This window comes from Vespula vulgaris, chromosome 8 (genome assembly GCF_905475345.1).
Source record: "Vespula vulgaris chromosome 8, iyVesVulg1.1, whole genome shotgun sequence".
Taxonomy (NCBI): Eukaryota; Metazoa; Arthropoda; class Insecta; order Hymenoptera; family Vespidae; genus Vespula; species Vespula vulgaris.
In genome coordinates, this window is record NC_066593.1 from 6853626 (window position 1) to 6873504 (window position 19879).

The 19879-nt window shown below is 31.4% G+C and overlaps 1 protein-coding gene across 6 annotated transcripts in view; it reads left to right on the plus strand.

Moving 5' to 3' along the window:
• LOC127065732 (uncharacterized) overlaps positions 1-19879 on the plus strand; it is a 92686-nt gene that overhangs the window by 34005 nt on the left and 38802 nt on the right. For all 6 annotated transcript variants that reach the window (XM_050998511.1, XM_050998517.1, XM_050998512.1 and 3 more), the window contains 3 exons: positions 15600-15745; positions 16400-16528; positions 17143-17329. In XM_050998511.1, coding sequence (XP_050854468.1) covers positions 15600-15745; positions 16400-16528; positions 17143-17329 — 462 coding nt within the window. The remainder of the gene's footprint in view (positions 1-15599; positions 15746-16399; positions 16529-17142; positions 17330-19879) is intronic.

Below are 19879 nucleotides of genomic sequence, written 5' to 3' on the forward strand. Positions count from 1 at the left end.
CTTCTCTATTCGCAAGAGTGTCGTTTTATACGATCACGTGATACCATAAAAAAGTACAAAAATTAAAGAAAGAGACGTCTCTATTTGAATTGACCGTCGAGCTTAGACGAAAAAAATGTAATTAGAATGGAAGATTCCTTGAATTATATATCCCATTCTTTTTTCTGACAAAGCATCGTACGCAAATATTAATTAAATTTCATACTGGCTCTCTCAGGACATTTTAATTAAATTCTCCGATCGAACTAGTTATAATACGAATCGATAATGATTTTAATACGAGTATCGCTTGTACGATTCGACGATCTTTCGAGTTTTATGTATCTACGGAGAAATGAACACACGCTTAATGAAGTGGATGCGTGATAAGAGAAAATGAATAGACCTACGGTGCTTGAACGAGCGCGATTTGATTGTCAGCCTAGTGATTTGGTTTCTTTCTTTCTTTCTTGTTATTTATTTTAATCATTCTCCGTGCTTGTACATAGAATTATGTGAGATTTGTAAGAAAACAGAAACTAATTTTAAAAATAATTTCCTTTGAAGAATTCGAAATCTCGATTGACATTGAGATAAGACATTTATATTCATTCATCACTTTTGTTAGTTTTCAACCAATCCTATTACATTATTTATATCCTTTTTGATCGTTTATAAGTAGTTATATAATCTATTTTCAGATATATAATTACTAATTAGAGTTACATAAGCTCGTCTATGAAGAAGACACGTGTAGATACATTACGTGTAGATATTAATTGATGTTCTAAAGTCTTTACTCGACAGAGCATACATGTTAATGGAGTTCTACTTACGACACTATTTTTAATGGCCATATAGTCGTGGGTAGAACTCCATTAACCCTTTGCAATCCAGGACAACTAACTTTGCAGCGTTCTTTGTGATCTTACGAATAAAATAAATTCAAATGCTATCGAATCTATCTCATACATTATATCGTGATCATAAAATCACTTTCGAAAATTTTTGATCGATCAAATTTAATGGATATTTAAGTATAACATTCGTATAATTGAAATATATATTCAAATTGTTAACAGTATTGTGGACGATTTTTTATTATTTATTTTCTTTGAAAACGTAAAAAGTCGTATACTTTTCATGCTTACGTCATATCAAATAATTTTCCAAGTTGACTATTATGGTTCATACTTATGTCATAAGCAGGTGCCGTTGGTGGATTTAAAGAAGTCTTAGCCATAAGTACGTATAACCATGAAATAACGTGTAGCACGCGTGGGCTTTCTATCCTTTGACGTTTTGAAGCTCTTGTAAAGCGAACCTTCGACCGTCGTAAACAGACTGGTAACGGTGAGAATATACAGTGTGGGTGCTTTGATCTGGGGATCATTGTCGTGAGAATAACGTAGCAATGATAATACAGGTGATAAAACATACCTTATGTTAGGAAAAATCGTTCATTCATTTATCTATTTATATATCGTTATTCGGAACATTACTAATGTGATTAAAATTTCTCGAAACATATATATAATACATATTTTTCTTTAGTTTCTCATCTTTCTTCTTATAAGATTAGGATATTAAATGTATGACATATAATTTGATTAGATCAAAATTTAATTGGTTTACTTACACAAGTTGAATTATATAACGTGATTGTTTTGAAATTAGAAAATGAGATAAATTAAATAGAAATGTATACTAAACAGAATGAAAGGAAATTTTCAGAGCAATAAATAAAAACAAAAGAAAAATAATAAAAAGTTTTCAACAAGTAATTTCGGAACTAATCGCGATTCATCTTCCTCTTTCTATTTAAACATTACACTGGAAAATAAGTTGACGCCTACGATAAGATAAAAAAGTATGAAATTTTTGTTCTTAACATGCAATGCCTTGATAATGGTAGGTCGAGAAATCCCCTCTTATTCAACGCTTGTAAACGGTCATTTAAAAATCTTACTTTGAAGTTTTTATCAAAGGAACCTATTCTCTCGTGTCGTTATATTACCGACAAAGAGAATTTTTGTTTCATACTCGGTTTTGAATTTAATGAAAAAGAATTCACTCGACAGTTTATGATTGAACCGGGATTTTAAATATGTGAATTTTTTAAAGAACTTTTCAATCGTCGAAAAGATTTTAATTCCCAGGGAAAGTAAGAGATTTTAACACACACATGCTTTCGGAAAATTATTTTTAAATAAAAATTATTAACTTGTTGTGCTTATTAGTTTAGAACATTTTTCTTTAGACATTTTATTAATAAATATATATATATAATGTTTATTATTAAATATCAATAGGGAGCTCTTTCCCAAAAATAAAATGAACAAAAATAAACATTTTTTATATTAATCTTATTAAGAGACGAAGTCTCATTTTGTTTTATCGTTAAAAAAGATTACTCGCTCAGTTATGCATTATTATTTTATTAAACTTTTTTCTATTGTAATACGTTACAATAGATTTTCTATTTAATTTTTTCAACGTACTGACTACGAATATTGATCATGAAGCGAACAAATAATCTCGATATTTTAACTTTGTTATTATGTTCCTCCCTTATTGTACTAATTTGTTTTACAATCATATTGTGTAGGAACGTATTATATAAATGTTGGACTCAAAAAGAAATGTTTTACATATTGCAATTATTACGAATTAAAATTGAAAATTACCGATGCGGATTTTTTTCTGAATAATCTTGTTTATTCCGAACAAAATTTCATTATATTATATTCGACAAAAATAAAATCTTATAACTCGTATTAAATTGATTCCGTTTCTTTTTTTCTCTTTTTTACAGAATTGATGATTGAATTTTTCAGTGGATTTTATGTGATTCGTTCACTATATATAATTGAATTTGTAAATTATATCGTAGGAACATTTAGAAATTGTATTCTGTTACTTCCTTGTATTTCACCGATAACAACTTTCGAAGACCATTACGATTGGCAGTACCATTTGCCAAAAACTCCTTCCAAATCTCTTGGCCTTTATTTTCACCCTTCGTAGTTATTTTTTTTCTTCTTCTTTTTTTATTAGGGGTTGAAGTAGAGAGTATAGAGTCTCTGAAGGGAGGGAAAAAAATCGTATAGAGGGGTTAACGCAATAAATTGTCTTCGAGACGAAAACTGTGATGGTAGTAGTACGTTGCCACTGGCCAAATAACTTTTCTAACTAGGAATGAAAACTTTTAATTCAAATTCGAAAAATTTATACTCACGTCTCGACGAAATTTATCTTTCGAATTATCAAAGTCGCATACATGAAATCCGTGATAATCACACATATGCTGACTCTCACGTATCTTGATAATAATTAAAATGCGGTGAATGTTTCTTATAATTAACAAATATCTCCGAATTGCATACGAATGATTTTCCTTCGATTTTATATTTCATCAAAATATAATATAATACTGTTTAAAATTTCAACCTATACACATGTATACAGGCAGAATTAATTTTAAACTTTTATGTTGTAGTACTAATTACAAAGGAATAGCTGTTAATATGCAGAGATTCTTGCCGAGTTATTTACGAACATATTACAAGTCAAAGTTTTATCGGTTATTATTATAATGATCATTGTCTTTATACGAAAACTTTTTCAAATAATTGCAATGCGTTTTAATTCGATAAGTTTTCGCAAATTACTCAGTACAAATTTCTGAATGAATTCTTAAAATCTTTCAAAGTTTTCAGACGATCTTGCTTGATAATTAAGATAGATAAAACTTGAATATTATTTTCGACTAATCATGTTTCAAGACAATCCTCCAAGGAAAATATTCAAGTACTCAAATCTCAAAAAATGTATATCTTAGTAATAATGATTCTCATTATCGATTGAGAATCCATTTAAAAACCGAACTTTCCTGCTAATATTCCTTCAGAAAACTTAACGAATTTTGATACTAAGGAAAAAAATAGATATAGTCTTTGTCGAAAGAAATCGAGTGTAACATTTTCGATTAATTTCGTAGGTAGGTTCACAAAAATTAATGGGGTGAACTTCAATCGGCTCGCTTTATTTTTCTTTTTTTTTAATTAATATTCATCAAACAATTTTACAGTAGAGAAAATCTTGATCGTACAGTTTTTTGCTCGCGTGAATTCGCACGTTTGACCTTGACATAGAGAATAACGAAAAAAAAAGAAATGAAGTCAAACAAATCGAAACGCGGAACGTATATATGTACATTCATACATTTACACATACATACATATAAGCATATAACAAGAGTTGAGTTAAAGTCTACCTACGTACGTATGTACGTATACATCTAACGGGTGACCTACTTTTCCGACGTATCGCGTCGCACTTTTACACTGCTTTATTCGCACGAGGGCTCTTCGTCACGTAGGCTTAATGAAACGGTACGGGGCCGGACCACTACCGAACTTTCAATCTATTCGACGAGTCGGATATCTCGCGAACCTCTCGTACTTTCCAATTCCAACTCAAAATTCCTTCTATAGAAATATCAGCCTCTCGCGAAACGTTACGTAACAACGATAAACGAGTTTCTCAAATAAAATCATAACTACGATGTATTTTATTCGACATGTATTTTCTAATCTTGATAATGAGAGAACAAGATTTCCTTTTTTTTTCTTTTTCGTCTAATTTTGTAGTGTATGAAGACTACAAAAATTATTTTAATGCAATGATTTAATTATGTGTTATTATCTTGATGTGAATTCCGGATACGTGAAAGATCATATAAGATTGCACTAGATAATGTTTAATTTCAAATTTAATGGAGTCAACTTTTTTATTTTTCAATATTATTTTTATTTTCTTTTTTAAGTGTAGATATCTATATATGTAGATTGGAGTATTATTAAATATCAATAGTTTGATGAAACAATTTTAAAGATCTTACGAAATATTTGGAAGGAATGGAGATCTTAGGTACGATGAAAAACGAGAAGTTCGATTGATGGCTCCAATTTTCTCAATTCTAATCCAATCGTGTCGAGCATCAAGTGGATAGGAAAATTGCGAAAATTCCTTCTGGCGACGTACGTCTATTTCTTGCGCGTTAGGAGAACGATCAAGACGCAATGGTGCCGAGTATCGTTTCGTCTGGATTGCGTCATTTTTTTTTAAATCTTCCTTCCGTATTGATTATCTTTTATTTCATTGAAATGAAGTGTTAAAAACAAAATTAAATGTAGCGGAAGAGAGAAGTAAAAAAAAAAGAAGAAACAGAAGAAAACTGAACATGGGATGAAGAGGAACTAAATGTCGAGAAACTTCCTCCTTCTTGCATTTCCGGCGAAGAAAATTTTCGATCCTTTTAGCTCCTTTGGATTATCCTGTCACGCGCAAAATATCGTCGATGTGTTAGCTTCGCCATCTTTTCTTGTTGTAGCTTAGTAAATTTCTCACTTTCATACAGTTTCTGCGCAAGCGAGGCATGAAATAGGAAGAAACGTAAAGATTCTTTTACGCCAGATTACAAATGAGTAGGTACTTATCATCATCGTACGTCTACTTATTTTACTATTTTTCATCTAATACTTCTTTCATTAAAACGAAAACAAAAATGCCGTAATTTTTTTCTTTTTTTTTTCTAAAGACACTCGTCTCTTTTCGGCGAATATAGAACGTAACTCGTAAAATGTTTGTCCTTCTTTTTTCTTTCTTTTTTTATTAATATCACAATCATACCTATATATTTTTCTAACAAGTCCTAACAGTCCAGTAGCAATACGAGTACGTGTAATCATTGTTTATTTGAGTTTTTTGGCCTTTCGAAAATCCAAGTTCTTTCATTATCCATCCAATAAAATCGAACGGCTTCGGAATCGTTTTTATTAGGGACTCTTATTGCTGGATTTCCTCGGTCGAGTCGGCAAAGTTTCTCGTCTACAAATGCGCACGAGAGAACACATACGCATATATTCATGTGAGTGAACTCATGCGAGCGAACGTGTTTGCGTTTTCGAGAGACCATTCATTTTCTCAAGCTACTTCCTATCGCCTTCTCTTCCTCCCTTTCTCTACCCTTCCCTTTCAAAAGATTTCAGACTAGAAGGGTCTTTCGATACTAAGCTAGTGAATAAGGTAGGACGATCTTTCTCCCTCTTCGTCTTCTTAAAAGTTTTTCTCACCGTGTTAGGTCAATAAACTCAAGAACGTGCCAACCTTTTTCAATTTTTCCAAGTTTATAGATTAGAAAAGTATAAACGTGTGATTGTTTAAGTCCCATAACAATTCTTTTGTTTAATAAGGAAACTCGAATATAGTGATCGCTAATTGCTTCCACAATGGTTTATTTTTTCAAACGAAATGCTTCTTCATAAATTGTTAGTACTTTATTAATTTTTAGTACTAACTTTGTTTTTATAAATTTTTAGAATCTCTTATCTATGATATTGAAAAGACTTCTGTTTTTTAAATGGATATAAAAACGAGACGATAATTACTCTGATCAATTTGCGATACTTTCGAGTTCCGATCGTAATAATTTCTATAGTTTGTAGTAGTTTAATTTGTATCTTGAAATTGTTGCTTCACTTAATCTTGTTTCATTTTTATTTACGTATATATATATATATATATATATATATATATATATATATATATATATATATATATATGGAAACGTTGGTCGATTGAGATAAAAGAGTAATATTTTGAAAAGGAAAAGGGCAAACGCGAGACATGACGTTACCCATATATATTTTGCATTTCGAACACAAGAATGGAAACGGAAAGAGAGAGAGGAATGAAAAGAGAGGAAGTAAGAAGAACTCTTATCATTTCTGGAATGTCACCAGTATCGTAACATGATGATTGGTTTGATGTGCTGGAAAGCAGTACGTTGAGAGCTGAGTGACCTTTATAATCGATTGCAACTTATCGAAACTTTATGAAGTTCTCTTTGTCTCTCTCTCTCTCTTTCTCTCTCTCTCTCTCCTTTTTATCTTTGTCGTAGAACCTTTTATTCTTCAGAGAAAAGAGTAAAAAAATAAGACGAGAAACATTTGAGATATAGAAGCTTAACTCTCTCACTCTTAATTTTATCTTCTTGTTTTAATAATGTAATTCAAATAATTTCTCTCGTTTGCATCGCGTTCTTTATCGTTAGTGGAACCATGATATTAAGGAATTCCGATCTCTTGATTGTACGAAAGGAATTATTATTCCATCGACCTACATATTTCAGGCTAAAATCACTATACTTTATTTCAAAGAAACGTTTAAAAACGTTAAAAATTGGAGTGACGTTTAATCTGGAGTGAAAGTTCATCAAGAAAAATAATTTGGTCTAATTTAATTTAAAATGATAAGAAATATCGGGTAATCATTTCATTAAAAGATAATTGTATTTACCCAAAAATAACGAAAACAATTTCTCATTGTTTGATCGCTATCAACTTATAATTAAAGAGATCTTTGTCTATGTATAATTGTATTTTATTGTTCTCTAGTTACATCTATCTTTCTCGTGGATGATGGTTTCAATAGATCTATCGAATTAAAACCAAGCACGCTTTCCTCCGGAAAAGTTTCTTTTCTCTCTGTTTCACATACTAACGTTATTGAACTTGTCAATGTGCGATGTGACACGAATAATAATTTGACCTATTGATCATCGTTTCAACTACTATCGTCGAACGAAAACTTTACAGTCTACAACGTATTCACTCCTTGCTTCTTATGTCGTCGAATTTGTACGAAGATGAATTAAATATTTGATGCTTTATTTTTTCTGTTCTTTTCTTTTTGCTAAACGTTCTAAGAAAAGATAATTAGTTTTTTTTTCTTATTTTTATCTCACTTCACTGATTTCTTCGTCGGCGTAAAAGATAATATTCATTGTTTTATTTTAGCATCGTTATGATAACAAACTACTCGAGAATACTCTACTTTAAATCAAAGCTTTTCACCAAAAATGAATCCCTGAACGGCAATCCTTTTTCTCACCGTATGTTTTCGATAGAACCTACGAGAAATTTTCTAAGATCTTGAAAGTGGAAGAAAACAAGGATTGAGGGAGTATCGTCTGTCGGGAGACATTTTATTGTACTACTTTTCTTCGATACAAGAAAAGTGTAAAAGACAGGAAGATAAAGAGAGAGAAAGACAGAGTGAGAGACAAGTATGAAGTTGAGAAAGTGGTGGTAGTGTTAGAAAAAGAGAAGAGGGCTTAAATTCCAACTCGAGGATCGAAAGTTTGACCGCCTTTTAACTCTCTCTGGAAAAGAATCCCTTAACGATGAGTTCGTGAGATAGAGACAAAGAAGGAAATAAAGAGAAGAACAAAAGAAAAAAAAAGGAAAGAAAAATTCTTTCATTTATATTTATATTTTTATTAGAAAATTTATTTATATAACGTTCTCTTATATATCTTTATAATATATCATCCGAAAACGAGAATATAATTTAATGAGATATGTAAATAGTACGAATTGAAGTTATTTCTTGAAATTATTCTTACGAAAAATTCAGAAGAACAGATGATTATTAATTAGCAGACCTGTGAAAAGCCAATGAAACGAATCCATTTTAAATTGTGAAGAGTCTAATTGATCATAATTGGAATTAGCTGTTCACAGAAAGTGCGAACGATAGGAAACAACAGGAAAAGATTGCAACATGCCTTCTATTTCTGTCTGACCTTAATTAACGTAATACATATATTCATGTCAACATTCTACTACCATTGCCACTTTACTACCAGTCGATACTTTGGGCTAATGAGTACGTGGTTTTCAGCATTGATACAAAGTGCCATCTCCTCTGATACAATCCACCTTTCTTCTCTCCTCTCTCTCTCTCTCCCTCCCTCTTTCTCTCTGTCTCTCTCTCTCTCTCTCTCTCTCTCTCTCTCGCTCTCTCTCTCTCATCTATGTACCTTGGATAAAGATTATATCGCATTTATTGTGTCTTTTCGTCATTTTTTTAAGTATATACTTGTTTATCCTTTATCGAGAGCTTATTGCCGAATAAACAAATATGAATGTATTGATTTGTAATTTAAGAGGAAACTATGTCAGCGAATTAGGTTGATATTTCTCGAGAAAATTGCGAAATTTTAATAAAAGAAAAACAAGATAGATAAGAAAGATGAAAGGCGCATAAACAGAATATGGAGGATTATTGATCGAGCTGTGAGAACGAGAGAGAAAGAGAAAAAGAAAGAGAAAGAGATAGAGAGAGATAGAGAGAGAGAGAGAGAGAGAGAGAGAGAGAGAGAGAGAGCTTGCTTGGCGATCTTTCGTTTATCTCTTGATCTCCTCTTTCTTCGATCGCTAAGCCGAAGTCCTCAGGCGCTTATCGGTGGCATTTAGACGAAGGGTCGACGAAGGGTCGACTGATGCCTCTCGTTTTCTCTTTTCTTCTCGCGAACAATTAGCCACGCATGCTTTTTTGTCCTTTTTATCTCAAAGAAAATATAGCCGATAGCGTGACTTCGACAAAAAAATTAATTGATAGAGGTAAATGACAAGAAAAAAGATTTTTACACAGAACAAATTATCGTAACAAAATTTGTTAATTGAATTTAATATGATGCTATCCGTTATTGCAAACAACAATTATTTGGTAAACGTTAATTTTTCGATCATTTCTTTGTTTAAATTAGAAATTTTTCACTTTTTACGAATGAACATATTTTTAAAATAATGTCAAAATCATTTACTGTAAGAAATCGTTATCTTTGTAATATTTTAAGAAAGTTCTTCAGATATAACGGGTTAGTTAGAAATAAAAGTCGTTAACTGCTTTTCGTTCTACGGTAGAATTCGTCGCTTCGCAAGCATGAACAAGATGGAATGGATGTGAGATGTGGGTGAATTGGAGCGGCATCGTTAGTTACAATCGGTAACAAAGCGATTGTTCATAAACGCGATGGCGAAAGCAGTAGTTGGGCGCTCGGTGGAGCTTTCGTGATCACAACGAGAAAAATTAAGGTCGATTAACACAATTTTTAAATGAGTACTGTTCGCATTGAGAGAACGTTTTTAAGAACGAAATCAAAAATAAAAATTCATTTAAAATATGTCTTTTCAGAATAACTATGTATATGTCTTTGCAATTAACTCTTTGACAATTATCAAATTAAAATTACAACTTGATGCTTCTTCTTAAACTTAACATATTTTCATAGAGTTCTTGAAAAATTAAAAAGAAACTGTACATAAGAAAGTTGGTGGTAAGTTAATTAACGAGTTTTTCTTAGAGAAATTTCATAGCTTTACGACATTTTAACTCGTCTTAATTAATGAACGTTTTGTCACTTAGCTTCTCTAATTGCTCCTTGACGTCGAAATGCATTCTCCTGATAGTATGTTCCAATTATTTTTCTTTCTTCTTTTTTATCTTTTTTTCTTTTTTCTTTTTGCGAGAAATAAATTATTATTATATATTTAATTATCCAATCTTAATTATTCATCATTCCTTGAATTTAATAGGGGGAAAGAATGAATGAAAAAAAATGAAAAGAATGAAAAAGAATGAATGAAAAAAATGGGTGGATGACAGATGAAATGAATTATATTTAGTGAGCGAAGGTGAAATGAAAATATATCAAACGTTCTACGCCAATCGCATGTATAATATTCTGGATTAGTTATTATTTGGATTAGTTAATCAATGTTGTAACTGTTTTTATTACTGATTTTTCATAATTGATATTATTATGCATTTCAGCTCTCACGTTACTCTATGATATTTTGTATCGTAAATTTTCGATGACCTTTAAGAAAATAAATAATTCAAATAAGTCCACCTATTAATTTTATTGCAATCAGGATAACAAGTTTAGTTAATATAATTTACGAAGAATTTCATGTCAACTTCCACGAGTCCGTAAATTTGAGGCGTGAGATACAAATCGATAATGTGCAATTTTAATGAGTTTTAACGGTTTAAAAATATATTAAAAAAGAGTTGGTGTCATAATTCTCGATAATAATTATCATCCTTTCGTTATCGCAACAAAATATGTTTTCTATCTTGCGATTATGGACAGATGAATAAGGATTAATTTTTGATCGATCGAACAGAGATACTCACGAGATTATTAAATTAACAAATCATTCATAAAGTGATACCCTTAAAAAAAGTTTCCTAATCTGACATAATCCAAATAAACGTACCATTCGATTAATCGTAAACTCACAAATTAATCGTTTATTTATTTCTTCAAGAATTAATTCTTTTACTTACGAATTAATCATGAATTTTTGACACAACAGTTGGAATATATACGAGGAATAGAAAAACAATTCGATCGATTTTCATAGACGCTTTTAAAAGGCGTAATGTCGTCTGCAAACTTCGAAGACAATACACTCGCATATCCTTTGATTCATTTAGCATAAATAGGAGATACTGCATGACTGCGTGACATACGATCGATTCCTTTCACTCATCTTCCTTTCATTCTTTCTCACTCATTTACTTTCTTTCTCTTTCATTCTCTCTTTCTCCTTTTCCTCTCTTTTTCTTCCTCTCTCTCTCTCTCTCTCTCTCTCTCTCTCTCTCTCTCTCTCTCTCTCTCTCTCTCTCTCTCTCTCTCTCTCTCTCTCTCTCTCTCTCTCTCTCTCTCTCTCTCTCTCTCCCGATATACCTTGGAACCTTTTAATGGAGCTAAAAGCGAGCGGTGAATGTCAAGCGTATGTACACTCGCATAGCGAATCATTCTTCTTCCGTAAGAGGATTGTCCAGACAGGCCGTAGGATTTGTCCGATAAAGAGCGAAAAAGCAGATAAAGGGTTCTGAAATTGGAACAATCTCTATCTTTTTTCTCTTTCTCTCTTTCTTTTTCTCTCTTTCTCTCTCTCTTTCTGTATCTTTCTTTTTCTCTTTCTCTTCTCACCCTCTCTCTCTATTTCTCTCTCTCTCTCTTTCTATTCTTCTCTGTCATTTTTCTCTCCTTTTTGTCTTTCGATCTCGTACTTGACCCTAAAATCATCCCCCGTCCGACCAACCAATCGTTCGAACCGTTTCATCGACTTTATTCGACGCTCGGTATTCAATGCAAGAAGCGTTTAATGAAAGTAGATTGTACCCTTTAAGGAACAATACACCCATTCTTTCCTTTTCCATCTTAGTCGTCTACAATTAATCGTGGTTCATCTTTTGGTGTTGAATTCAAATACGATAAAAAATAACAGGACGCATAATATACATATCTTTCTTTTATTCATTTTACTCATTGTGTGTTATATGTTTTGCATAAATAATATAGATTTGCAGTATAGGTCTAGACTTATTACAAGGTAATAGATAAAATTGTAGATACAATAAAAATTGACGACAATAAGATTAAGAGGTATTTACGAAATATTATGTTAATTGATATACATATATTCAAAATCACATACGAATCTAATCAGTTTCTTTTTGTTTTTCTAATCATAATATAATCATAAGAATAAGCTCGATATTTCTTCATTGTAATCAAATACGTTTAAATTTTTTAAATATTCATCCTAAAACAAATGAATTCAGTGACCCACAATAAGGTGTCATGTCGAGGACACGACTTATTACCTCTTGAACGGTGCATGTCCCGTGCAGCTGCACTCAACGTGATAAATTAGTACGTCGTACTCATCACCTTAACGTACGGTTTGATTTCTAACGAGCGAAACTTCGATACGAAACGTCGGTACTATTAATATCTAGCTATGTATATTAGCTATCGTCGAATATGCGTACCTATATATATGATATAATATTTCTACCTGTTTATATATTGAAAACTTTATCATTTTCATCGATCATTATCAAGAATTGTTATTTATCGTAAGTTATGCTACAAATTTTCAAGAGAAAATGAGTTATAAATTTGAAGATGAAATTTATCTCATTCCATCTAAGAAAATTCATTCTAGTTTTCTATAGGATATAAAGAATTACAAATGTTGATTTTATGTTACGAAAGATAGAATAAATTTCATAGATACATCGGTTAAACTTCTCGCTTTACGCTATATACCGAATTATACATTTTTATCATCGCCCTATGTATTATTTCCTTCATAATTTCGAAAAATATTTCTTCGCGTATCGTTTGTTCATTTAATTGGCATGAAAATAACATAGTTACAAGATGTTTGTTATAATTAACACAAAATTATAGGTAACGGTAAGTAGCCTTAACGATTTTCGTCCTGCCGAAACGAATAAGCTAACAATTTACGCGATACACGATCTAACATTTTGTTACAATATTCTGTCTCCAATCTCGGTTTTCTAACGACTTTTAGACGTTAAGGTTACGCCTGCACAGGCTTCCTACACCCTTAATAAGCTCTAGCCAACCCTTTATGAGGAATCTAACCTCGGATAGGTTGGTTAGGTATGCGTCTTTCGTCTGACAATTAGTAATTTACCTACACGTTATATGTACACGTTATATGTATCTCGAGAATTAAATTCTCTTTCTACATGTAATTTGTGCGTTTCCAATTTTCTCGATAAAAAATTCAATTCTATCTACTTTCTACTTTTCTAGTTTCTTTTTTCTCTCTTTTTTTTCCCGTTTACTTTTTTCTTTTTTAATTGTCAAGTATGCACATTCGTACGATAAAAAGAAAGAATGGGTTACGCGGTAACATTTTCTTGACGAATTGCTTCCATATTTTTTTCAGGAACACGAAATTCTTTTAAACTTTATTTAATTTTCGTTGTACTGGCATTCTCTATTTTTCTCTTCTTTCTTTTCTTTATTCAACATAATGAGAACATCAAGATATTTAAATGTTGCATGCTTTTAATATTTCCAGTAAAACACTCTCTTCGATTAAAGAGACGCTTTACAATAAGCACACAGAGAGAATCGGACAACTCTGGATCGAACGGGAAATTGACTCTCGATTAATTAAATTTTTCGATGAACGTGATTTTATGCTGATGAAAACGTACATACGTATTTTTCTTTCTTTTTTTCTCTTAATGTATAGATCCATCAGTCGTAAATCCTTTAATAACGACTTGAAATACTTAATTAATAATTAATTTTAAACCGATGTAATTTCAAGAAAACTACAGCGCTTTTAATCTTCGTCGAATCATATCTTAATGATGATAATAAAATACTATTGTTCGTGGTTCACAGTTAACACAATATGTCTACGTAGGGTTAATGTTTCTTACCAACTTAAGAGATAAAGAAAACGTAGAAGCTATTTATTTCGTCCAAAGTTTCTTTCGAAATCTTTCCCTTACTTTCGAGTCCCTTCGCCTTTGCCCTTGGTAGAAACGTAACAATATAAGTGACCGAAGAAACAACTCGTGTGGCTAGCTCTTGTGAAATATAGAGGTATCGTGGGTCCTATTCTACCTCGAATTACTTGTTCGAGAATTTAAATTTTCCCCTGGACGATGATACCTTGAAAACTCCTGAAAAAGGAAATTCACGTTTCGTCGCATTTGTCAAAGTTTCTCGAATAAATTTTACTTATACTATTCATATTTCATATTATACTTACGTAACGAATGATCCTTTGTATAATAAATTTTCTTTCTTACTTATAGATATCATTCATCTCAGGTATAATAATTATTTACTATTAATGAATTAGTTAAGAAAGAAAGAAAAGCAATCTCATTTTTTAAATCTTACTATTACCTTCTATAACGTTGCAGCGACGAAACAGAGTAACCGGAAAATCGTCTGGTAGATGAATTTCCGTCGAAAAAATACCATCGAATTGATCCTATCTTTCATGACAATGGCTCGTTTCGTCTGTTTCATAGCTCCTCTTAGGTCGATGGTACGAGCTAGCGGCAAACACTTTTTAACGAAACGGGAGTTCATCCATAGTGCTAGCAAGCGAATTTAGTTGTCTTTTCTCGACTAGAACGACGACGAAGACGACGCTGAGAGACGTTCTCGATTGCTACTGGATGACGTCTTTCAGTTTCCTTTTTCTCTTTGAAAACTTCGTCCAGTACTTTTCTACCACTATGTCAGCTTTTATTTTCCTCTAGAATGGGAAGGAGTTCTCTTTTACCGGATAATTTAGAAAGGCGCGAACTCCATTGTCAGCGTGGCCTTTATCGACTCCTTTTATCTTCGATTTAAAAAGCTTCATTTTAGTATAGGTATCTAAGTATGTGCATATCATTATACGTGCATGTATTTAATGCGAACCACGAAAATTCGTAATTACAAGTAAAATATTCAAGTAGGTATTACACAATCAGCTTATGGTTTAGTAATTTTAGTCAATTATGTATGATAGTCTAAAATATTATGAAAGCAGCCAATAACGAAAATCGACGGACAGGACCAATTTTCTCTTTACCATATTATATAAGTTTGTCATGTATATAAATTAATTAGGATTAAAAAATATGGACCAGAGTAAATATGTAAATATGTGATACGATTCACACGAAATATGTAAATCGTATTTAAACTTTGATCTTCCTGTTCGATTTTAATTTTTTAAATTTTCATCTAGAAATAAATTATATATCATTTCTTTGAATAAATTATTCCTTTTGAATAATTATAAATTAATATTGTAGTATCAGATAATTGGATATATTTCAATTACATCATTATCGATATAATGCAATTTTTTGTAGTTAGATCATTAGAATGGATACTAATTTATTTTCTATTCCAGCGTACCTGCGGCAGAATGCAAGTCAGAGAACAGAGCAGGAAAAGGACAAGGAGGTCGACCAGCTCCTCTTTTACGATCGAGGACTTTACCTGCGATAGTTACACCAGTAAATATACTTCAAGCTCAGATCGATGCTCAATATAACTGTAAGTATCTAATATCGTATAAAGTTTAAATTTATGTCGATACTAAACAGGACGATAAATGATTTAGTATAAAAAAACGAGTGACGATCCAATCGACGAATAACCATTATTATGATACCTATCGTTTTTATTTTTATCAAAAATCACCATGAACCATTAAAGTGCAAGAAAAAAGACAATAGGATTTGAAATCGACTATTAAGCCACTTTAACGTTATTTGCAATATGTATCTGCAGCGATAGTAAAATTCGAATTTAAAGGATTTATTTGAGATCATATTTCACAGGGTTTATCTACACAGTCTCAATTTTTTCCTGTAAAACTAGAATGATACATTCTATAAGTATGTAAATGTTATATAAATGTGAGCCGAAAAGCGTTTTATTAAAAAATCATATATATTTGTTATAAACATACAATATAAAATCATCATTGTTTTCTCGCAAAATCTTGTTAAAAATTATTTATGTAGTATGAACTATTTGAAGGGAACATTTGAGGATTCGTATTTAATTAACATTTTGATTGCAAATTTATAAAACAGGATAAAAAATCCAAAGTGCTAGCAAAGTTTGGCGGGAAATAATTAAGATACTATAGCATTCGTTCGTTCAATTTTAACGAACACGTTCTGTCTATTCGTTCGATTTCAGCATCGACGACGGGTGTATCGATCACGCCACCCACCACGGATAATGCAATCTCTGCAAAACGTGGAAGTACTACACCACACTCTACCAAACTCCTTACTCCAAGGATATCCTTCACAGACGATACGATAGGTAACATCCAATCAGAGTTGCTTTTCAATTCTAAAGTTACATCCTGATTCGTTAGGTTTTGATAGCTTTCATTATGTTTACTCGAAGGAAGAATTACGATCTCTATTCTTGGTAATTCTCTTAACGAAGCAATAAAATTACCATTGATTTATAATTGCTTAACTAATTTCGATCATATGCCCAAATAAAAGGAAATTTCTTTGTCATTCATTATTTTGATTACAGTTTTGTACCAAAACGCGTAATCATTTCGAAGACTTAAAATTCGTATATCTAAATGAAATTTTGATATTTAATTCTGGTCAATTATTAAAACGACGTTTCGTTAATAAATTGGCAATATAATGAGAGTTCTGAAAGCTTTTTACAATATTCCTTGTATTTTTTTTAAACGTTTACTTTTAACATCTATATTCAAACAAATGAACGATTAAATATAACAAAATAACATTTACTTATTTATTATTATAATATTGATTTATTAACTTTCAATTTAGTAATTAAAAATTGATTTATTCAATATTTTGAAATATTGTATAGAGGTAATATTTTTAAAATATCGGGAAATTTAAGTTACTTCGAACAGTATTCCCGATTTTGATCGTTCCTTCCAGAACGTCGTGTTTCTGACACTGGTCCTGGAAGCAGAGAATTCCCGAAGGAACATTCAACAAGGAGCGGTAGATTGAGCACCTCTAGTATTGGTGGTTCGCAACCTTTGACCAGGCTTGCCAGGCTTTTGAATCAAAGACCAAGTTTCACGCCGAGCGATGAAATCCCACGTCGTCTCTCTTGGGAAAGGTATTAAACGACGTACACATGCCTATGTATATACACGCCCATATGTATATGTGAGTAACATATTAGTTCAAAATGTATTCCCGTGTTCTTTAAAATGACGTCATTTTACTCAATATTCTGAAAATGGGATGATATTTCGTGTAAATTTAGAAAAAAAGATAAAATTAGATATTTAATGCGTCATTAGAAAACTTTGACAAAGGTGTCATTAGAACCATTAATATTTAAAAAATCAATATTTCACCGATAATTTAGAGTAATTTGTTCAGTGTTCGTAATTGATTTCATAATTAAGAATTTTCTATTATTTACAGGTTACATAGAATTCGATTATATTCGTGAAATGTCTAAGTTCGATTTTCATAATAGAATTCAATTTTGAACAAGTAGGTATCAATTTTTATTATGAATGTTAGGAAAAATGATAAATTTAAGTTAATAATTTTAAAATGGATAAATATTTTTTTTAGTAATCGAATCTATCATTTCTCTCTCTTTCTCTCTTTCTCTCTCCTTCTTAATGCTTTCGTGCTTGTTTTAACTCGGATATTTTGCAAGTTTCTTGTCCATTGTTAACAAATAAATGTTGATTTAGCGTAAGCTAATGGAGAGAAAGACCATTTTCGCTATGTTATCCAATTTTTTAGATAATTGATACCTTTGGATATGCGTTTTACTGGCATATCTTGACGTCGAGAGCCGTAAGATGATATCTCAAAGAAGAGTTGTCAGTGACACGTGAGCTAATATTTAAAGACTATATCGATTTATTTTTTAAGTAGTCTACTACAACTCGACGATAGAACTCGGATTTATGTTCACTAGAGCTTCGAAACGAATTCGAAATTTCAAAGAAATTCGATTATTCGTTAGTAATTCAGTACGTCGTAGTCATGATCGATTTTTCGATCTATAGTACCTTTCAATGGAGCAACACGTATAGTATAAAATAGACTGCCTTTGACAGGATATTTCAAAAAGGATGAATGGAGTATTGCGCATCGACGAATTCGAAGGTTTTTTGTTAGATCGACCTGAATTTCGATTAAATGAATTATTGTTATACTTGAATTTCTTCGAGCATTTCGACTATTATAACTTTGGAGTAGACCAAATAATAAACAAGAAGTAGTAATTATTTTCTTCAGAAAGTTTGTTTGTTTCCTTGAAAAGTCTATTAACCGGGGACAACGAGTTAACTTGTCACGAATATTTCACGTCCGTTCCGACAAAAAAATAAATAAGTCATTTATTTCGCATTTCAGTAGAAAGACAAAAAGAAATATATATATGTATATCTTAATTTTTCATCTTACGATTTATCCAAAAATCTCTGCATCTTTTCTAAGCATCTTATATTTAATCGAAATAAATTTCATATATCCACGATAACTGATTAAAAATTCTTCTCTGTTAATTTATAAGTTAATAATACTTCAAAAATAAATATTAGTAAAATACGAAAAAAAATATTGAGATGAAAAAATCGCAATGTCGATATTCAACAAAAAAAGAAAAGCAAAGCTGTTCAATTCACGGGGAATATTTTTTCTTTTATAGATTCGAGAAAAAAACAAATTTTTTTATTTTTCTTTTTTTTTATGATACCAACGCCGGTATTAAATTTTATTCCTCTTCCATGGATCAAAGTTCAAACGGATCCTTTTCTCTCTCTCTTTCTCTCTTTCTCTTTTTTCTCTATCTCTCTCTCTGTCTTTCTTTCTTTCTCATCTATTTCTTTCCCGATTTATACTGGTAATCTAATTACCATTGTATTTACGTAATTCCGTTGTTTCACGTGAACGAAATCGATGTAACTAGAGCAGTACTCTCGTCGATTTAATCACGAATTAAACGATATTTTTTACGGTGACAATCCAATGTATTTATGTCGAAATTCGAACAATCGACGCGAAGGTTGTGTATTGGGAGATGTAAAAAGAGTAAGGTGAAATAGGAATGGAGTAACAAACGTGTGTGTTGTGAAGAGAAAGAAAAATACCTCACGTGGAATTTGTCAAGAGTTGGATTGAAAGAGACAAAAAATATTGGAACGATCTGACGCGGAATGTCGTTCGAGTTATTTTTCCTTTTTTCTCTTTTTTCCTTTTTTCTTCTTTTTCTTTTTTAAAGATTCTTCGAACTCGGGAACAAGAGGAGGAAAGCTTTTATTCGAAGCGAAACGATCCGCGAAACACGACGAAGTTCAATTTTCAAAATGGATACGTGAAAATGAATGAGAAACGACAGATTAATAGGAAGATTCAGAACGAAAGAGAATACGGGTGAGATGAAAATTCAATGTTGAACGTACTTCAAAATAATTTTCTTTTAAATTTCCTCTTCTCTTTCTTACGATCGATTCTGTTTATAAAAACATTAAATAAATCCACTAATGAGAGACTTGTTTTTTAGCTATTAATTTTGTAACGGTTGAATCTCTTTGGAACATCAGAACAATTACTTAATGCTTGATTTGCTCAGTCCTATAGAATTCGAGGCAAATAGTATGTGATGTTGATGTTGCTCGTTAGCATTCATTCGACGTGA